At 42.3% G+C, this 19,549-nt stretch overlaps 1 protein-coding gene across 1 annotated transcript in view; it reads right to left on the bottom strand.

Annotated features, from left to right (window-relative positions):
• The window catches only part of NBAS (NBAS subunit of NRZ tethering complex), a 1,303,215-nt gene that overhangs the window by 780,839 nt on the left and 502,827 nt on the right, over positions 1 to 19,549 (bottom strand). The window contains exon 31 of the mRNA XM_082252487.1: positions 18,998 to 19,110. Coding sequence (XP_082108613.1) covers positions 18,998 to 19,110 — 113 coding nt within the window. The remainder of the gene's footprint in view (positions 1 to 18,997; positions 19,111 to 19,549) is intronic.

Below are 19,549 nucleotides of genomic sequence, written 5' to 3'. Positions count from 1 at the left end.
CTTTATTGCTTATACCCCTGGTGTGAGGCATAGCACAGTTAAATGTGAATAGGAGAATTGTGTGTGTTTTTTAATGCATTAACATTGAAGATTTTACACTATGTTGGCCCCTTTACTCTTTTATGTAACGTCTAATGGGCCATGCTGGTGAGATGATTGCTAGATGAACAACACAGAGCAGGAAGGTCAGAACAATTGTGAATCCCATCATAACATCATGCTTTACATAACTTACCTGTAGTGGGGGGGTCATGGAAATCTGGTGAGTTCTCCAGTGTGGCAAAGGTGGTGTAGCACTGAAGCACTTTATGGGCGGATTGGACACACTGTGAAAATTGCTGGCACAGCACAGTGGCACTTTTTAAATAAGTTTTACACATCTTTTTTTCCAAACTTTAAGGATTGATTAGGATCTACTTTACACTACACTATAGCACTTTCTTTATTTTATAATACCCATAGTACGGTGACATTTATTTAGGCAATTTTGAGGACTGGATGAACACTTTTATGGATTATATTTGCATAGCACCCAAATACTTCTGCACGGATACATGGAGTATACATTTTGCTTTCAAACATTGATTTCATAGATCAGCGCTGTATACAGCTGCAAGAAAAAGTATGTGAACCCTTTGGAATGATATGGATTTCTGCACAAATTGGTCATAAAATGTGATCTGATCATCATCTAAGTCACAACAATAGACAATCACAGTCTGCTTAAACTAATAACACACAAAGAATGAAATGTTGCCATGTTTTTATTGAACACACCATGTAAACATTCACAGTGCAGGTGGAAAAAGTATGTGAACCCCTAGACTAATGACATCTCCAAGAGCTAATTGGAGTGAGATGTCGGCCAACTGGAGTCCAATCAATGAGATGAGATTGGAGGTGTTAGTTACAGCTGCCCTGCCCTATAAAAAACACACACCAGTTCTGGGTTTGCTTTTCACAAGAAGCATTGCCTGATGTGAATTATGCCTCACACAAAAGAGCTCTCAGAAGAGCTATGATTAAGAATTGTTCACTTGCATAAAGGGTTATAAAAGTATCTCCAAAAGCCTTGTTGTTCATCAGTCCACGGTAAGACAAATTGTCTCTAATTGGTGAAAGTTCAGCACTGCTGCTACTCTCTATAGGAGTGACCGTCCTGTAAAGATGACTGCAAGAGCACAGCGCAGACTGCTCAATGAGGTGAGGAAGAATCCTAGAGTGTCAGCTAAAGACTTACAAACGTCACTGGCAAATGCTAACATCCCTGTTAGCGAATCTACAATACATAAAACACTAAACAAGAATGGATTTCATGGGAGGATACCACAGAGGAAGCCACTGCTGTCCAAACAAAACATTGCTGCACGTTTACAGTTTGCACAAGAGCACCTGGATGTTCCACAGCAGTACTGGCAAAATATTCTGTGGACAGATGAAACCAAAGTTGAGTTATTTGGAAGAAACCCACAACACTATGAGTGTCGAAAAAGAGGCACAGCACACCAACATCAAAACCTCATCCCAACTGTGAAGTATGGTGGTGGGGGCATCATGGTTTGGGGCTGCTTTGCTGCGTCAGGGCCCGGATGGATTGCCATCATCGAAGGAAAAATGAATTCCCAAGTTTATTAAGACATTTTTCAGGAGAACTTAAGGCCATCTGTCTACCAGCTGAAGCTCAACAGAAGATGGGTGTTGCAACAGGACAATGACCCAAAGCATAGAAGTAAATCAACAACAGAATGGCTTAAACAGAAGAAAATATGCCTTCTGAAGTGGCCCAGTCAGAGTCCTGACCTCAACTCGATTGAGATGCTGTGGCATGACCTCAAGAAAGTGATTCACACCAGACATCCCAAGAATATTGCTGAACTGAAACAGTTCTGTAAAGAGGAATGGTAAAGAATTACTCCTGACCGTTGTGTAGGTCTGATCTGCAACTACAGGAAACGTTTGGTTGAAGTTATTGCTGCCAAAGGAGGTTCAACCAGTTATTAAATCCAAGGGTTCACATACTTTATCCACCTGCACTGTGATTGTTTACATAGTGTGTTCAATAAAAACATGGCAACATTTCATTCTTTGTGTGTTATTAGTTTAAGCAGACTGTGAGTGTCTATTGTTGTGACTTAGATGATGATCAAATCACATTTTTTATGACCAATTTGTGCAGAAATTCATATCATTCCAAAGGGTTCACAAACTTTTTCTTGCAGCTGTATATTGTGTGAAAGAGTATTGAGTTAAATTTATGATTCATCTGACCAAAGAATCTTGTTCCTCACAGTCAGATTCCTTTAGGTCCTTTTTTGCAAACGCCAAGCAGGCTTTCATGTGCCTTGCACTGAGGAGAGGCTTCCGTCTAGCTACTCCACCATAAACCTCAGATAGGGGGAGGGCTGCAGTGATGGTTTTCCTTCTGGAACTTTTTCCCATCACCACACAGGATCTTTCAACCTCAGTCAGAGTGACCATCGGGTTCCTGGTCACCTTTTTTACTAAGGCCCTTCTCCCCCAATTGCTCAGTTTGTCAGGGCGAACAGCTCTTGGAAGAGTCTAGGTTGTGCCAAACTTCTTCCATTTGAAAATTATGAAGGCCACTGTGCTCTTGTAAACCTTCAGTGCAGCAGACACTTTTGTGTAGCCTTCCCCACATCTGTGCATTGCAATAATCCTGTCTCTGAGCTTTGCAGGCAGTTCCTTTGACCTCATGGCTATCGTACGCATTGTCAACTGTGAGGTCTTTTATAGAGAGGTGAGTGCTTGAAAAATGAATGCTTGGTAATTGGCAATAAACACTGCTTTTACATACAACTGGTGTACGTTATTGAGTCTATCTTGATATCAGCCTCTGTCATCCCCTGCACAGCACCACTGAGATCGGAAATGGGAGGGGCTTCTTTAAAAGCCAGTCAGGCTCTGCTGCATGCAAAAGTGCTGACAGGATAAATAATGACAGGACAGAACAGACTCAGCAGTGTTGGTGACTGATCAATGTGCTCCTAATCTTTCGATATCCAATGAGTATGCTAGGTGTAGGAAGGTAACACTAATGTATTCCTTATTTTAAATAAACAAAGTGGTGTCACCCTCATCCCTGTGCTATTTGGTAGGTGTATGAATCACAAAAGCAGCTGGACAGAATGATACATTCTTTAGTAGATAATACAGTTTGCATATGTGCATCTAAAATGCATATTTAACTGTTGTTAATTTGAGTCCAGTTTCCATTTCAGCAATGGAATTATTGGTTTCAGCTCTAATCATTGAATGTAACCAATAGAGAGAATAGCTGCTAGAGTGAGAGATAAAGCAATAGATAGCTACATGTTTATTCTGTACTAATGGTGACATACAAAGAAAAATTGCATATGTGTCATTACGACAGATTTCCATTGACGCTGATAATTGAAGAGATGGCAGGAATGCAGCTGAATGACAGTAAATGATGAAGGAGATCTCAGACTGTTGACTGAGGGGCAATTCAATGTTCTGTGAAGCAGATGATCATATTACCCAGCTTGTAAACCCCCACTGACATATAGAAGTACACTTAATAACCCCTGCATATTTTGGTCTATACAATAATTGCTGTTAAATGAAGTGTGATCGATCTGACTACATCTCAAATTCAAAATGACACTTTTTCAGAACAAATTTCTGTTAGATCTCTTTTTTTTTTTTTTTTTTAATTTTTAGCAGCAGGAGAAAACTATTTAGCTGAGATTTGTTCATAATTTCTTTAAAAAGTTACAGATATATTTTGCACATAAACTTTACATTTGTGAGCAGGTTTTTTTTTTCTCGAAGGGCTGATACATAAAAGATCTTAAGTTTTATGACCAGGGCTTTCGGAGAACCGGAAGCTAACATGCTGACCAAAGGGCCATTCTGCCACTAATGGTACGCCTTCAGTATCAGAATCCCTTAGAGCTCTGACCTCATATTATTGTACACTTTTTAAACACTGAAAAAAGGCCCATATGCAACCAGAAAAAAAAAAAAAAACATTGAGGCTAACATTTTTTTCATGATAATTTAGCCAAATGGAGAATAATAGAGATTCTACTACCTTTCTCTCACTCTACACAAAATAGGAGACGGCTCATCATCCCCCAGTGCTAAGTCAATCTTGAAAAGTATAGTTACACGGTTAGTCAGGTCAAAAAAAGTCCATCTCGTTCAAACAATAAAAAAAGAGAAAAAAAAAAAAACAGTAAAGAAAACTCAACCATACAATCCCATATACACAATCCTATACCCACAGTTGATCCAGAGGAAGGGGAAAACCCCAGCAAAAAGCATGATCCAATTTGCTACAGCAGGGGAAAAAAAATCCTTCCTGATCCCCCAAGAGACAATCGGATATTCCCTGGATGAACTTAGTACCCAGTTATATTAAGTACTCCCAGAAAAAAACTCCAGTCCTTTTTTAAAGCAATCTGGTGAGCTAGCCAGAACCACCTCTGAAGGGAGTCTATTGCACATTTTCATAGCTCTTACGGTGAAAAAACCTTTCCGTATTTGGTGACGAAATATGTTTTCCTCTAGATGTAAAGAGTGCCCCCTTATCCTCTGTGTTGACCTTAAAGTGAATAACAACACCAACACCAAGTTCACTATATGGACCCCTTATGCATTTATACATGTTGATCATATACCCCCTTAATCTCCTTTTCTCAAGCAAGAAAAATGCAATTCCTCTAATCTTTTCTCATAGCTGAGGTCCTCCATGCTTCTTTTCAGTTTGGTTGCCCTTCTCTGCACTTTCTCCAGTTCCCTGATATCCTTTTTAAGAACTGGTGCCCAAAACTGAACAGCATATTCCAGATGAGGTCTTACTAATGATTTGCAGGGGCAACATGATATCTCTATCTCTGGAGTCCATGCCTCTGTTAATACAAGAAAGGACTTTGCTTGTTTTGGAAAGTGCAGCTTGGCATTGGATGCTATTATTAAGCTTATGATCTACCAGAACACCCAGATCCTTCTCCACTATGGATTCCCCCAGTTCTACTCCACCTAGTATGTATGATGCATGCATATTCTTAGCCCCCAAGTGCATAACTTTACATTTATCAACATTAAACCTCATTTGCCACATAGTTGCCCAATGAAACAGTGCATTGAGGTCAGCTTGTAAGTTGGAGACATCCTGTAAATAAGTTATTCCACTGCAAAGCTTGGTGTCATCTGCAAAGACTGAAATGGTACCTTTAATCCCAGACCCTATATCATTTATAAAGATATTAAAAGTAAGGGTCTCAACACTGAACCTTGGGGTACACCACTGATAACCTTAGACCATTTAGAGTAAGAATCATTACCACTACTCTCTAAATTCTATCTTTTAGCCAATTTTCTATCCATTTGCAAACTGATCATTCCATGCCAGTAAACTTTACCTTACACATTAGCCGTGTGTGGGGAAATGTGTCAAACACTTTTGCAAAATCCAAGTATACTACGTCTACAGCCACTCCTCTGTCCAAGGTTTTACTTACCTCTTCATAAAAAACAAATCAGGTTTGTTTGACAACTTCTACCTTTGATGAATCCATGCTGTCTGTTTTCCAGCAAGAACTCATCTATGTGTTCTTTTAATAAACTTTCCAGTATCTTCCCGACTATAGAAGTTAAACTAACAGGTCTATAGTTACTCGGCAAAGACTTTGGTCCCTCTTTAAATATAGGCACCACATTGGCCCTAAGCCAATCCAGTGGTACTATTCTAGTCCTTAACAAGTCCCTAAAAATTAGAAACAAATGCTTTGAAATTACAGCGCTCAATTCTTTTAGGATGTGTGGGTGGATGCCATCTGGTCCAGGTGCTTTATCCACCCTTATTCTGTCTAAATATTTCTGGACCATATCACTTTTGAGCCATTGTGGATCATTTGGGGCTGTGTCAATACCATCCTCATTATGGTCATGAGCTTCCCCATGCTCCTTTGTATACACAGGTGAAGAAAGTATTTAATACATTTGCCTTCTCTTTGTCCCCAGTCACCCTCTCCTTATTATTTTGTTAAAGGGCCTACATACTCAGACCTAACCTTTTTACTATTAATATATTTGAATAATTTTTTGGGGTTTGTCCTACTATCTTTTGCAATTTCTTGTTCATTTTGAATTTTTGCGTCCTTGATTTCCTTTTTACATATTCTGTTATATTCTTTGTAACAATTAGAAAATTATAGTGTTCCTTCATTTTTATATTTTTTAAAAGTTCATGTCTTTTTTTATTTATAGCCTTTATTTATATGACTCCCCATTCCACCCACCAATAAGGGCTGACCCCTGTCTGACCTGTCTGCCCCATTATAATCTCATTCACCCTCCCCCCTCAATCCTAGTTTAAAAACACATCCAGCATTCCCATAAACCTCTCCCCTAGCACAAAAGTCCCCCTTTTATTTAGGTGAAAACCATCTTTAGCATATAGGTTGCACCCCAATGAAAAGTGAGCCCAGTGCTCTAAAAACCCAAATCCCTCCTTCTTACACCAGGTCTTTAGCCATGCATTCGGCTCTCTAATCTCCCCATCTTTCCTGTGCTGAGCATGGCACACGCAATATTTCAGAGAATATCACCTTGGAGGTCCTTCCCTTCAACTTGCAGCCTAGTTCATTAAATTGGTTCTTAAGGAGCCTCCACCTTCCATATATTATGTTATTGGTTCCAATGTGGACCAAGACAGCTGGGTCATGCCCAGCCCCTCCCAGTAATTTATCAACCTGGTCCACCACATGCCGAACTCTGGCCCCAGGGAGACAGCAAACCATTTGGTTGGGGTGAGCCTGGTGACAAATTATTCTATCAGTCCTTCTGATTATAGAATCCCCAATTACCACCAACTGTCTAGGCCTACCTACAGTCCCCTCACCAACTCTACTAGACGGCCTGCTCTTCCGACTGTTAGGGATAGAAGTGACATCTAGGGCTGCCACCTCTGAGCTTGCCACCCCCACATCTTTACCCAACATGGCAAATCTGTTAGGGTGCTCAAACCCAGGGCTGGCCTTCCTTTTCTGTGAGCCCCTACCACTCTCTCTGACTGTATTAACCCATCTTCCTATCTGATAAACCTGACTTAGCCCTGCACCCTCCCCATTATCCCAAAATGGGGGTACAAATTAGTAAAATACTATAGGCTGGAAGAGACACCATCACACCCAAGTAACCAGGATTTGCTAGTGGATCACAATACATTCTCTGTACAAGATGTTTTGCCATCACAGACTTCAGATCAAATTTGTGGATCTGCTTCAGCTCTGAATCCACAAGTGCACAAACTGGAGTTGTGGGTAGTGTGGGATCACGTGAAGTTGGATAAAATGGATTTACTTCAAATTGTAAGCAAAGATATACTGGAACCAGTAATAAAAGGTTTTTATCTACCTCTTCTTCTCCATCAGGAATAGTCACAGTAATCTCCCAGCTGAAATGACCAGAAGTTGACAGCAATTTTCCACAGTCAGTGTTGATGGGGGAATCCCTCCCAAGGAGCTATTGTACTCTGCCAGCGGGAGCTTTTTCAGCCATCATTATACAATGATCAATGCTTGCGGCTATAACCGCCGGCCGTGTTAGAACGGAAAAAAATGAACAGGCTCATTGTATTGAAGTCGATACATAGATTGACTTAAGTACAACCAGCCCGCTCATACATGGATCAAAATGCAGCCTGTTCAGCAGGAACCAGTCAAATTTCAAACCATTTATAGCTGGCTTTGACCTCCTTAGCGGTATTCAACGCTCGCAGGGAAGGGAACCGGAAGTCAGGTGCCGGCATCGGCTACGAGGACAGTGGGAAGACGAAGGGGGGATCACAGGGGAAGGTGAGTTTTTAAATATAAAACAACAGATTTCCATGCAAAGGAATGTACCGCTTTTAGCACAGAAATCTGGACATAATCAGACTGCCAGGGAGGTTAAATGAGAAGGAATGGCTAAAAAAAGAACCCCCCTCTTTAAACATTGCCTCACCACATATTTGCTACATACAGTTTGTACTAAATCCTAATGGAATAACTGGATTTTGACTTACCGTAAAACCCTTTTCTCTGAAGTTCATTGACAGACGCAGCTCCATATTCTTCTTGATCACTGGGTTATGCTGCCCCCTACAGGAGTAGGGCACTAGGCAGGAAAAAGCTTTACCACACCTATGGGACTGTCCAGCAAGCATACACCCAAACACTCTGCTATAGCCCTCAGTTTTGTTGCAAGCAGTGTTTAGAAGAAGAAAAAAAAAACAAAAAAAACATCCCACTCATAATTAGAGGGGCGGGTGCTGCATCTGTCAATGAACATCAGAGAAAAGGATTTTACAGTAAGTCAAAAATCCAGTTCTCTCTATCATTCATTGACAGACACAGCTCCATATTCTTTTTGACCATTGGGACGTCCCCAAAGAAGTATTTGCATGAGGGGTGGGAAAAACGATGCAAAGAAAGAACGTAATTCCCCAAAGGCTAAACTTAGCCAACCAGGTAACATGGAGCTCAACAAGGAAAAGCTTGAGCTTACCTAGTAACAACATACACCCTCAAAGTGAAAATGTTCTCTTTTAGACAGCAGCCTGCAAAACCTTGCGGCCAAAAGAGGCATCCGGGGATACCAACACATCTACCTTGTATAATTTTGTGAACGTGTGCACCGACGACCAAGCTGTTGCCTTGTAAACTTGCATTACTGACGCCTGATGGCGAAAAGCCCAAGAGGCACTCAGCGCCCTAGTAGAATGTGCCTTCACAGGGAAAGGTGGAACCTGACCCTTCAGTGAATAAGGCTGTACCACCGTCTGCCTGATCCATCTAGATATGGTCACAGCAGATGCAGCCAATCCATTTCGAGGTCCTTCGGTGAGGACAAAGAGAGAGTCTGATTTCCTGAATGATTCAGTAGCTGCCAGGTAAACTCTAAGTGCTCTAACCACATCCAAAGAAGGCAAAGCATCATCCTTGGAATGCTTGGGCTTAGGACAGAGTGAAGGCAGCACAATGTCTTCATTCAGATGAAAATCAGAAACCACCTTAGGAAGAAACAACTGATTAGGTCAAAGTACCACTTTATCTCTGTGGACCACCAGAGAAGGGGCAGTACAGCGCCACCAAATCAGATACTCTGTGGGCAGAAGTAATAGCCACCAAAAAGGCAACCTTCTGAGACAGTGTAAGCAGAGGAATCTCCCTAATGTTCTCAAAAAGGAGGTTTTTGAAGAACAGACAATACCAAATTAAGATCCCTCGGAAGAGCCATATGGCGATCCCCCCCAAAAAAACAGCTAAGACCAAAGTCCCAGCAGAGAACTAGGTCCTTCTCCTAAACTAGGCAGAAAGAAACTGAGGGCTATAGCAGAGTGTGTGGGTGTATGCCAGCAGGGACTGCCCCATAGGTGTGGTAAAGCTTTTTCCTGCCTAGTGTCCTACTCCTGTAGGGGGCAGCATAACCCAATGGTCAAGAAGAATATGGAGCTGCGTCTGTCAATGAACGATAGAGAAATAGATCTATAAGCTGTCACATGACCGCAAAGCTCCAGCAAGTGTGTGTCTGCATGGCGGATGGGCATCACATTTTTCAGGGCCAACAACGCCTTAGAGCTATCAACACCAGTGGGATGAGGTCACTGCTCTAAGGACTAAATTGCATTGCTTGTCGTCCACAGACACACTAGGCAGTGCTTTGCATTAATGTGACCAACTGCAAAAGGACTAAAAAAAAAGGTATTTTCATTGAGATTTATTGGAAATTGTAGAAAGAAAATGAAAGAAAAGTGGCAAGGCAACATTTCAAAAATGGCTTTTTTTTTTAAAGGAAGTACTTGGGTTGTTGTCCAAAGGTGTTTTTCTTTTTGTTAGAGGAGGGGGCTCATAAAAATATTGCTATAGGGCCCTGCAATTTCTATTTATGCCCCTGTTGTGGAGGGAATACTGCACTGTGAAGGTGTGTAGGAGATAAACTCCCTGTACCGCACAAGTCGATGGACTACAAGCTGGATGAGACATATACATCAGTGCAATACAGCAACTGCCCAGAGAACTCCCTTCAGCAAAACCAATCATTTCTTAATGTCTAACCTATTACACGGGCAGGATCCCCTCTGCAGCTTTCTGTGCTCACGGCCTATACTTTGAAGCATATTAATAGAGAAATTCACTTTTCCTCTGATAAAACAAGCTCCTGGCCCTTGAACACAGTACATACGAAAAATGTACAGATGTTTCTATGTCACACTGATACACATTTCCAAATAGAACATCTTATAGGAAAATGTACCTTTAGGCTAAGTGAGAATGGGATATTAACGGAGAAGAATTACAAGCATGTAATACATACTCCGGAAAATGGCTCAGGTTTCTGCTCGCAACTACCAATGAAAAATACAACTATTGAAAGAGGACAGGCAGAGTCGCCAACTATCAAACACGTGAGGAGATATGACAGTTGTCTGATAACTATCATTTGAGAGGGAAACAACTAGAAAAAAAAAAAAAAAAGATAGATATGTGTGTATATGTATATACAGTGGAAACCAGTCAGGTTTCTGTGATTTAAAAAAAACGAGACAAAGATAAATCATTTTAGAACTTTTTCCACCTTTAATGTGACCTATAAATTGTACAACTCAATTAAAAAACAAACTAAAATCTTTTAGGACGGGAAATAAAAATAAAATAATGTGGTTGCATAAGTGTGCACACCCTCTTATAACTGGGGATGTAGCTGTGTTCAGAATTAAGCAATCCCTTTCAAAAACATGTTAAGTAGCAGTAAGAATATACCTGTCATCATTTAAAGTGCCTCTGATTAACCTCAGAAGATGGACATGGATGCGGGGAACACTTCCTCCCCCACTGGAGACGGATGGGGTCCTTACCTTAGGAAGCAGATGTCCTGCCTGGGATAACTCTGATCTCCCCTCCTCCTCCCTTCCCTGCCTGAGCCGGGGAGTGCTGGGTGGCTGACGCGATGCGGGTGAGCCATCATTGGAGACAGTGGCAGCTTATGGGTAGGTCCTTTGAGCTTCTCCTCCGGCCGTGCGTCTCCTCTCTCCTCCTCGGCCAATAAGATAGCTTCTCCTTTCGGCTAATTGGGAAACAAGTCTCACGACCCGCTTCCTGATTGGCTGGGAGGAGAATAAGTGTGACGATATTTTTGAAGCCTATTAGAGTTTCTGGCTCACTTGCTTCTAAAAAAAAGGAAAAACATCCCCATTGGAATCCATGCGTCTGATGAACCACATGTAGATTAGGGGGCCGGACGCATTGATAGGGGGGGGGGGGGGCCTCTGTGCCCATAATAGACCGGCCACCACTGGTCACATCCTACAGCAAAAGCTTTTATCCGCAGAGAGTTTCCAAAGCATCAGAGGGATCTCATTGTTAAAAGGTATCAGTCAGGAGAAGGGTAGAAAAGAATTTCCAAGGTATTAGATATACCATGGAACACAGTGAAGACAGTTATCATCAAGCGGAGAAAATATGGCACTACAGTGACATTACCGAGAACTGGAAAGTCCCTTCAAAATTGATTAAAAGACCAGAAGAAAACTGGTCAGGGAGGCTGCCAAGAGGCCTACAGCAACATTAAAGGAGCCGCAGGAATATCTGCCAAGTACTGGCTGTGTGGCGCGTGACAACAATCTCTTGTAATCTTTGTATGTCTGGGCTACGGAAGCCTTTTCATATATATATATATATATATATATATATATATATATATATATATATATATACACACACACTGTGACATAAGAAAAGGTGAAGTCGTCGAGGGGCGATAGACTAACTGCACGAACCACATCTAGTGAATGCAACAATCTTTCCTCTGGAGTCTGAGGATTTTGAAAAAATGAATGCAGAACTATATCCTGGTTTAGGTGAAACCCTGATACTACTTTAGGTAAAAAGGATAGATGAGGCCGAAAGGCCACTTTATCCTGATGAATGATAAAAAAATGTCTCTCTACAGGAAAGAGCCGCTAACTCTGAGACCCTCCTGGCCGAGAGGGTATAGCAACCAAAAAGACCAATTTCCTTACCAATAATACCAAGGGAATCTGCCTGATAGGTTCAAAGGGCTGCCTCTGCAGCGCAGGGAGTACAAGATTTGGATCCCAAGGACACGGGTGGCTTAATTGGCGGAACAATGCAAATCACACCTTACATAAATATCCGCACCAAAGAGTGCCTCACTAAAGGTCTCTGGATAAAAAAACGAAAAGGCTGAGACTTGCCCTTTAATGGTCACTAATGCCATTTTAAGATCACCACAACCGGAAGAAAAGCAAGAATTCTACCAATGACATACTTACGAGGATGCCATTTCTTGGATTCACACCAAGAGATATAGGATTTCCAAACTCTATAATAGATTCTCCTAGAGACGGGTTTTCTGGCGTTAATCAATGTAGCCAAAACTGAGCTCGAGATCCCCTGATCCTTTAAAGATTCTGGTTTCAATTACCAGGTCATCAAATTCAGCGACTGTAAAGCAGGATGGTATATGGGACCTTGGGAAAGCAGATCTGGTGGACATGGAAGCAACCATGGCTCCCCAACAGCTAACATCACAACCTCTGCGAATCAAGGCCTCCTGGGCCAAGCAGGAGCCACCAGGATCACCAGCTTCCCTTCCACCTGAATTCTGCTCAACAACCATGGCAGAAGTTGGATCGGAGGAAATGCATACATCAGGCTGAAATGAGACTAAGGGGTCACTAAGACATCTGTTCCGATAGTGATCGAATCCTTGGTTCTGGAAACAAAATTGTCCAGTTTGTTATTGAACCTGGATGCCAATAGATCTATGTAGGGGGTATCCCAACGTTGAAAGATCAGCTGAAACACCTCCGGATGCAAGGACCATTCCCCTGGACACAATCGCTGGCGACTTAGAAAGTCTGCCTGCCAATTGTCCGCACCCGGGATGAATACTGCTGACAGACATGAAACATACCTCTCTGCCCATGTCAGTTTGTGGTTCACTACTTTCTAAACCAAGTGATGGTTGATATAAGCCACCAGGGTCACATAGTCAGACTGAATCCTGAAAGGACACCGCCGCAACCTGGTTGTGCAATGACACGGCGCCAAATGAGCTGCCCTGGTTTCCTAGATGTTGATGGGCAAGAGCCTCTCTACCCGAGACCAAGTCCTCTGGACAGAAAGACCCTCCAAGACAGCCCCTCAGGCCGATCAGGCTGGCATCTGTGTTTACAACCTTCCAGGTTACTGGCAAAAAAGATTTTTTTTTGCTTAGGTTGATGAGAACCATCCACCAAGACAGATCCTGCCTGACTCCTGGAGCAAGAGACATAGGGGAATCCAACGCTTGGACCTTCTTGTTACAAGCAGAGAGAATACTGTTCTGAAACAGTCTGAAGTGAAATTGAGCATAAGGAACTGCCTCGAAATAGGCCACCATTTTGCCCAATAGTTTCATGCATAATTCATGCATAATTCCTACCTAGGAACCGAACCAGGCTTCTTAGGGCTTCAACCTTTTTTGATGCCATAAAAAACTTTTGCCTGAACTGTGTGGAGAACCAGACCCAGATATACCAAGACTTGAACAGGCTTTAAGGTTGATTTCTCTAGAATGAAAATTCAACCCAAATCCTCTAGGAACTGCATCATTAGGGCCAAGTCTTGTGTTAGCCAAAGGGTTAAACAATTCTTTAACAAACACAGAATATGCTAGACGCCACAAAAAGAATCCAGCATTAGCAGCGCTAATATTAAATGAATAAACAATATATTTTATATAATGAGTTGTCAGTCCAACAATAATATTATATTAGTCCATGTGTTAAAGTGCATAACACCTTGTAAACCATAAACGGTGGTCTAGATGATATGGGAGGGTGAATATGGCTAAAAACAGGACATAAAGACCAGAACCACACCTCATGGAATCCACTCCCTATGGTTGAAAACTCAACGCAATCAAGTAAGGCAATATGATCAAACATCACAATCACTGGCAAGGATCTCCTGTCATGCTGATCATATCCACTCCAAATAAAATGAAGTAGCACAAGGACCATAGATTATAAGGAGAGAGGACAGCTCACATAGCGTAATATTGTAAAAACACTGTATTCAATATAAACCCCCCTTCCAATATGCACTTACATGATACAAGTAATTTCATACACTAAATCAGCAGAATGAGAGGTCAAACTGCATGCATCTCCCACTGTGCACCGTCCCGCCGTCACCACTGGCGGAGGGGCAGTCAGACGCTGGTGTGTCGTGACCGCATGGTCATGCCCTAACGCGTTATGTTACCAATTGTGTCAGAGGTTCTTTAACAGTAGTTCGTCCAGGTAACCCATGACAGAGACGACCTTGGACCTTAGAAAGGCACACACCAGGACCAAGATTTCTGTAAACACCTGGGGAGCTGTAGCCAGACCGAACGGTAGAGCTACAAACTGGAAATGACACTGCTATACTGCCTACCATAGAAACCTCAGATGCGACTTAAGGATTGGCACATGGAGGTATGCGTCCTTGACATCTATGGAGGCCAAAAAATGTCCTCTTCCTAGAGAGGCTACCACCGAACGAACTGATTCCATCCGGAACGAAAAAATGGTCAGGTATTGGTTTTTAGATCCACAATGGGTCTTACCTCTCCATTTGGCTTTGGCACTGAGTAAAACCTTGTGAACCTTTCGCTGGCTGGAACCTCCACAATTACACCCTGTACCCACAGGTGTTCCAGAGCCCCGGAACAAGGGTTCCCTATTTACCGGGTACGTAGGGACATTTGAACCCAGAAACCGAAAATAAGGAAACTCCCTGAACTCCGTCATGCAGCCCTGAGTTACAGTGGCTATGAGCTATTTATCCTGAACAAAGCTCTTAAGAGCAAAATTCTTCCCCCCACCCGAGTGAGTGGGGGCACGTCTTCATAAGGCCAACTTGATGCCTATTTTACCAGGCTTTTGGACCCAGGGTCTTTTCTGACCTTAACCCTGAAGTTTCCTGAAACCTGACGGCTAAGAACTCTGCGTATATGGACAGAGAGAAGGGCTACTTGGGAAATCTGTTGGATAGAATCTTGGAGGGCGTCAATCGCAAAACACAAAGCAGAAGGAATTTCTGCCAATTCTTCCACTGATTCCTCCTGGATAGACCTTTTAGTCAGTTTTTTTTACTATGGTCTTTTAACCACTTTACCACCGGAGGATTTTGCTGTCTTCCGTCCAGGCCACTTTTTGCGATTCGGCGCTGTGCGACTTCAACTGACAATTGCGCGGTCGTGCGACGCCTTACCCAAACAAAATTGACGTCCTTTTTTTCCCACAAACAGAGCTTTCTTTTGGTGGTATTTGATCACCTGTGCGATTTTTACTTTTTGCGCTATAAACAAAAAAAGAGCTTTTATTTTGAAAAAATAACAATATTTTTAACATTTTTTTATATGAAATTCCCCCCAAAAAAGATGTAAAAACCAATTTTTTTAAAAAATTTTGGCCAATTTGTTTTCTGCTACCTATGTTTGGTAAAAAAAAATCGCAATAAGCGTATTTTGATTGGTTTGCGCAAAAGTTATTGCGTTTACTAACAAAGGGAAAGATTTCTGTCATTTTTGGTGTTTTTTTTTTAACGCGTAATGGCGGCGATCTGCGATTTTTTTTGCAGGACTGCGACATTGCGGCGGACAGATCGGACCCTTGACTGACATTTTTGACACTTTTGGGGGTACCAGTGACATTACTGCAGTAATCAGTGCTATATATATGCACTGTTACTGTAAAAATGACACTGGCAGGGAAGGGGTTAATTTTATTGGAGAGGGAGGGGTTAATGTATGCCTGGTGCTTACTGACGTGTGGGGGGGAGGGGACTGAGTGAGTCATGGACAGATCGGATGTCCAGCTATGCTGAACAGTCCGATCTGTCACTCCCTGTCACTATGGAGATCCGCCCGCTGTGTTTACACACAGCGGGCGGATCTCCAGACTCGATCCCCGACGATCGGGTAAGAGCAGCGGCGATCGCCGCTGCTCCTCCCCTGGCCCGACTCCCGCTGTGAATGAAAACAGCGGGAGCGAGCCTCCGGCGGCGCGCAAGCGCCGCCCAGAAGGGGGACTGTCTGACGACGTAGTACTACGTCGTCAGACGATAACGAGCCACTCTGCCGCAGTAATATTACTGTGAGCAGTCGTAAAGTGGTTAAGAACTGACAGATCCCTATAGCTGCCACAGCTGGTTGAACAGCAGAGGCAGCAACAGAAAAGGAAGCTTTAAATAAGGACTCTAGCTTTTTATCTGCTGGGTCCCAAAAGAATTAGGCATTGTCCACCAGACAGGTTAAATTCTTATTTACAGAAGAAATAGCAGCGTCAACAGACGGCATACCCCATTTCCTTTTGAATTTCTCCTTCATTGGATATAGCAAAAAAAATCTCTTTAGAGGCATAAACAACCTGTCAGGGTGATCCCAATCCCCATACACAAACTGTTTTAGAAGAGGGTGTAAGGGGAAAGCTTAGGAACTCTGCTGAGGACACAAAAATCCCAGAGAGGAAAAAGAGGCCTCTGATAACTTCAGGGGAGGTCATTTAAACACAGTCCGCACCGTTTCAGTAAGGGACTGGATTAGTAACCTCAGAGAGTGAGACGCGGAAAACGGTACCTCAGAATCTGAGTCTTCAGAAGAGGCACCATCTTCAGCCTGCTCCCCCTCCAAGTTACCCATAGCTACTTCCTCAATGTCTTCTGCCCAATCTGGCTGTACACCAGAGGCCCATGCAGGATTTTGAGAGCACGGAAGCCCTGCTGTAATATTGCTGGGCCCGGGTACAGGAGAGGGGGATCTATCCTGCTTCTTCCTGCCCTGAAAAAAAGGAACAATCATGATGGCTATTTTACCTTCTAGGCCAGCCAAGGTAAATGGTCACATTGCAGGCAAAACCTTGGATCTTCTCTAGCCATGGCTCGGGTATCAATATTTTTAGCGCTTAACCATTTGAATGGATCCAACAGAATGCCTAACTACTGGGACATTTTTGAAAATTTGAGGAGATTTTATAGCTATGACCACCACCTTCAAGACACTGGCAAAAAGCTGAGGTTCTTCCTGTATGGGAGGGGTTATATGGGAGGAACTTCCTGTCTATCGGTTGTCAGTGTCCATTCACCTAAAGTTAGCGTATAACCCAGAAAGTCATTATTACCTGCTCGGTGTCCCATGATGTACCACAAAGAAAGGGTGATGTGTGTACTTTAACCACTTGCACCCCGCCCACCGTACATTTACTGCCGCACTCTGAGGCTGCTGGGTAAAGCAACATAGCCCTACGTCGCTTCCTCAGGATACTGTAGGGGCGAGTGTGCGCCGCCGGCGGCGCGCTCCCGCCCCTGCTCGTTTCCTAGGGAGCCAGAGCGTGTGACCGGCGGCTCCGATGGCCGCCGGCCACTCGCAATCTCCTGCAGCACATAGAGAAGGACAGACGGCTGATTGTAAACACAGCCGTCTGTCATTCTCCCTTAAGTGATCACAGAGGCTATGTGATCCTGCTATATAGGATCGCATGTCTCTATGATTACTTCACAAGCCATGCCCCCTGAGAGTTAGAATCACACCCCTAGGGACACATTTAACCCCTTGATCACCAGTACAGTTAACCCCTTCCCTGCCAGTGTAATTTTTACAGTAACAGTGCATATTTTTAGCACTGATTACTGTAGTAATGTCACTGGTACCCCCAAAAGTGTCTAAAATGTCAGTTAGGGGTCCGATCTGTCCGCCCCAATGTCGCAGTCCCGCAAAAAAAAAAAAATCGCAGATCGCCACCATTACTAGTAAAAAAAAAAAAATGCCACAAATCTTTCCCGTAGTTAGTAAACGCAATAACTTTTGCGCAAACCAAGCAAAATATGCTTATTGCAATTTTTTTTACCAAAAATATGTAGCAGAAAACAAATTGGCCTAAAATGTTAAAAAATTTAAATTTTTACATTTTTTTCTAAGAATTTCATATAAAAAAAAATGTAAAAAAATATTTTTTAAAAATTGTCGCTCTTTTTTTTGTTTATAGCGCAAAAAATAAAAATCGCACAGGTGATCAAATGCCACCAAAAGAAAGCTCTGTTTGTGGGGAAAAAAGGACGTCAATTTTGTTTGGGTACAGCGTTGCACGACTGCCCAATTGTCCGTTAAAGTCACGCAGTGCCGAATCTCAAAATAGGGCTTGGTCATTGAGCAGCCAAATCCTCCAGGGCTAAAGTGGTTAAGAACTGGAATAATCAATAGCACTTATATCATTTCATTGTTCTGCCTTTACAGGGCTCTCAACCCTTGGAGGAATCTCCACCTGCAGGCCAGTGTATTCACACAGCTGGAGCAACTGTGGCTGCTTGAATACCCAAACAGTGTCTAAATCAGATTGGTTGCAGTCACCATTCGTCTAATAATTTTCCACCAAGCTTCTTTGAATTTTCAGTAGAGTTTTGTTGAGCTGAGTGGTGCAACAGGGTCACCCAGAGCTCAAATATTAACAGATTCCACAGGATTACTGAAATTCAAGCCATGTATGGCTAACAAACGTTGAAGTCTACTTGTGGTCCTCTGTGTTGAAACAAACAGAACACTAGATCATGTCATATTAAAGATACTCATAGAACAGGTAAAACAGCATCTCCTCTAACAACTGATGGTGTCAGCAGTACTGACCACAGATAAGCTCTTAGTTCTCCAATGGAAGTTACTGATTTGAGTGGTGTAAATCTCTGAAAAATGCATCCCCCATTAAAGGGAAACAGTTTATCTAGGGAGACCTTTAAATGTCAGAAAACTTACAACCTATTAATAGTAACTCCCAGTTCTGTGATCCCAGGATCAGATGAGATGAAGACAAATTATTTTCAGAAGTATGCTCATCTCTTACTATTTATGGTCATTATCTAGTCAACATGATCTATACTGATAACGGTTAAGGCAGCAGTAGCTGTACATATTGCTTTTCTTATACCTTGTAGAGGAAGAATCTTGACTCCAAACTCTTCTAGATAACTCAGAGATCGTATTAAATCCAGCTCTTCCTGAATTGAAGCAGGACAGTCAGTGATGAGTTGTAAGCAGCTCCTGCAAAAAAAAAAAAAATTAATAGCACATGTATTTACTAGCTTTGTAAAAACAATCAGCTCACCAACATTATTGACAAGTCATCACTTTAATCGAAATTTAAAAAAGCAGATGGCTTTATTCTCATATCAGGATAGTGGAAAAGTTAGAAAAAATGATCCTTTATGCCCCTGTGGTTAACTGTGCATCTAGAGCAGCTAGTGTATAGCATAGAAACAGCCGCAAAGATAGGGGGACATTTATCCAGTTTCTGTTCATCAGTCTCAAGAATGCCAGGCCATCTCTGTGCATCTTAAAGCATATGGTTTCTCTACTTAAAGCTTAAAGTGATGCTGAACACCACATTGTTTAACATTGTTCCCTCTTTTTCTGTATATGGATGATGGCACCTTAATTAAAAAAAAAAAAAATTGAAGTATTTTTTTTTTTTTTTTTGCCT

The sequence above is a fragment of the Pelophylax lessonae genome, assembly GCF_965119305.1.
Source record: "Pelophylax lessonae genome assembly, chromosome: 3".
NCBI lineage: Eukaryota > Metazoa > Chordata > Amphibia > Anura > Ranidae > Pelophylax > Pelophylax lessonae.
The sequence above is the reverse complement of the archived record's forward strand: the minus strand, read 5'-3'. Positions and strand labels throughout refer to the sequence as shown.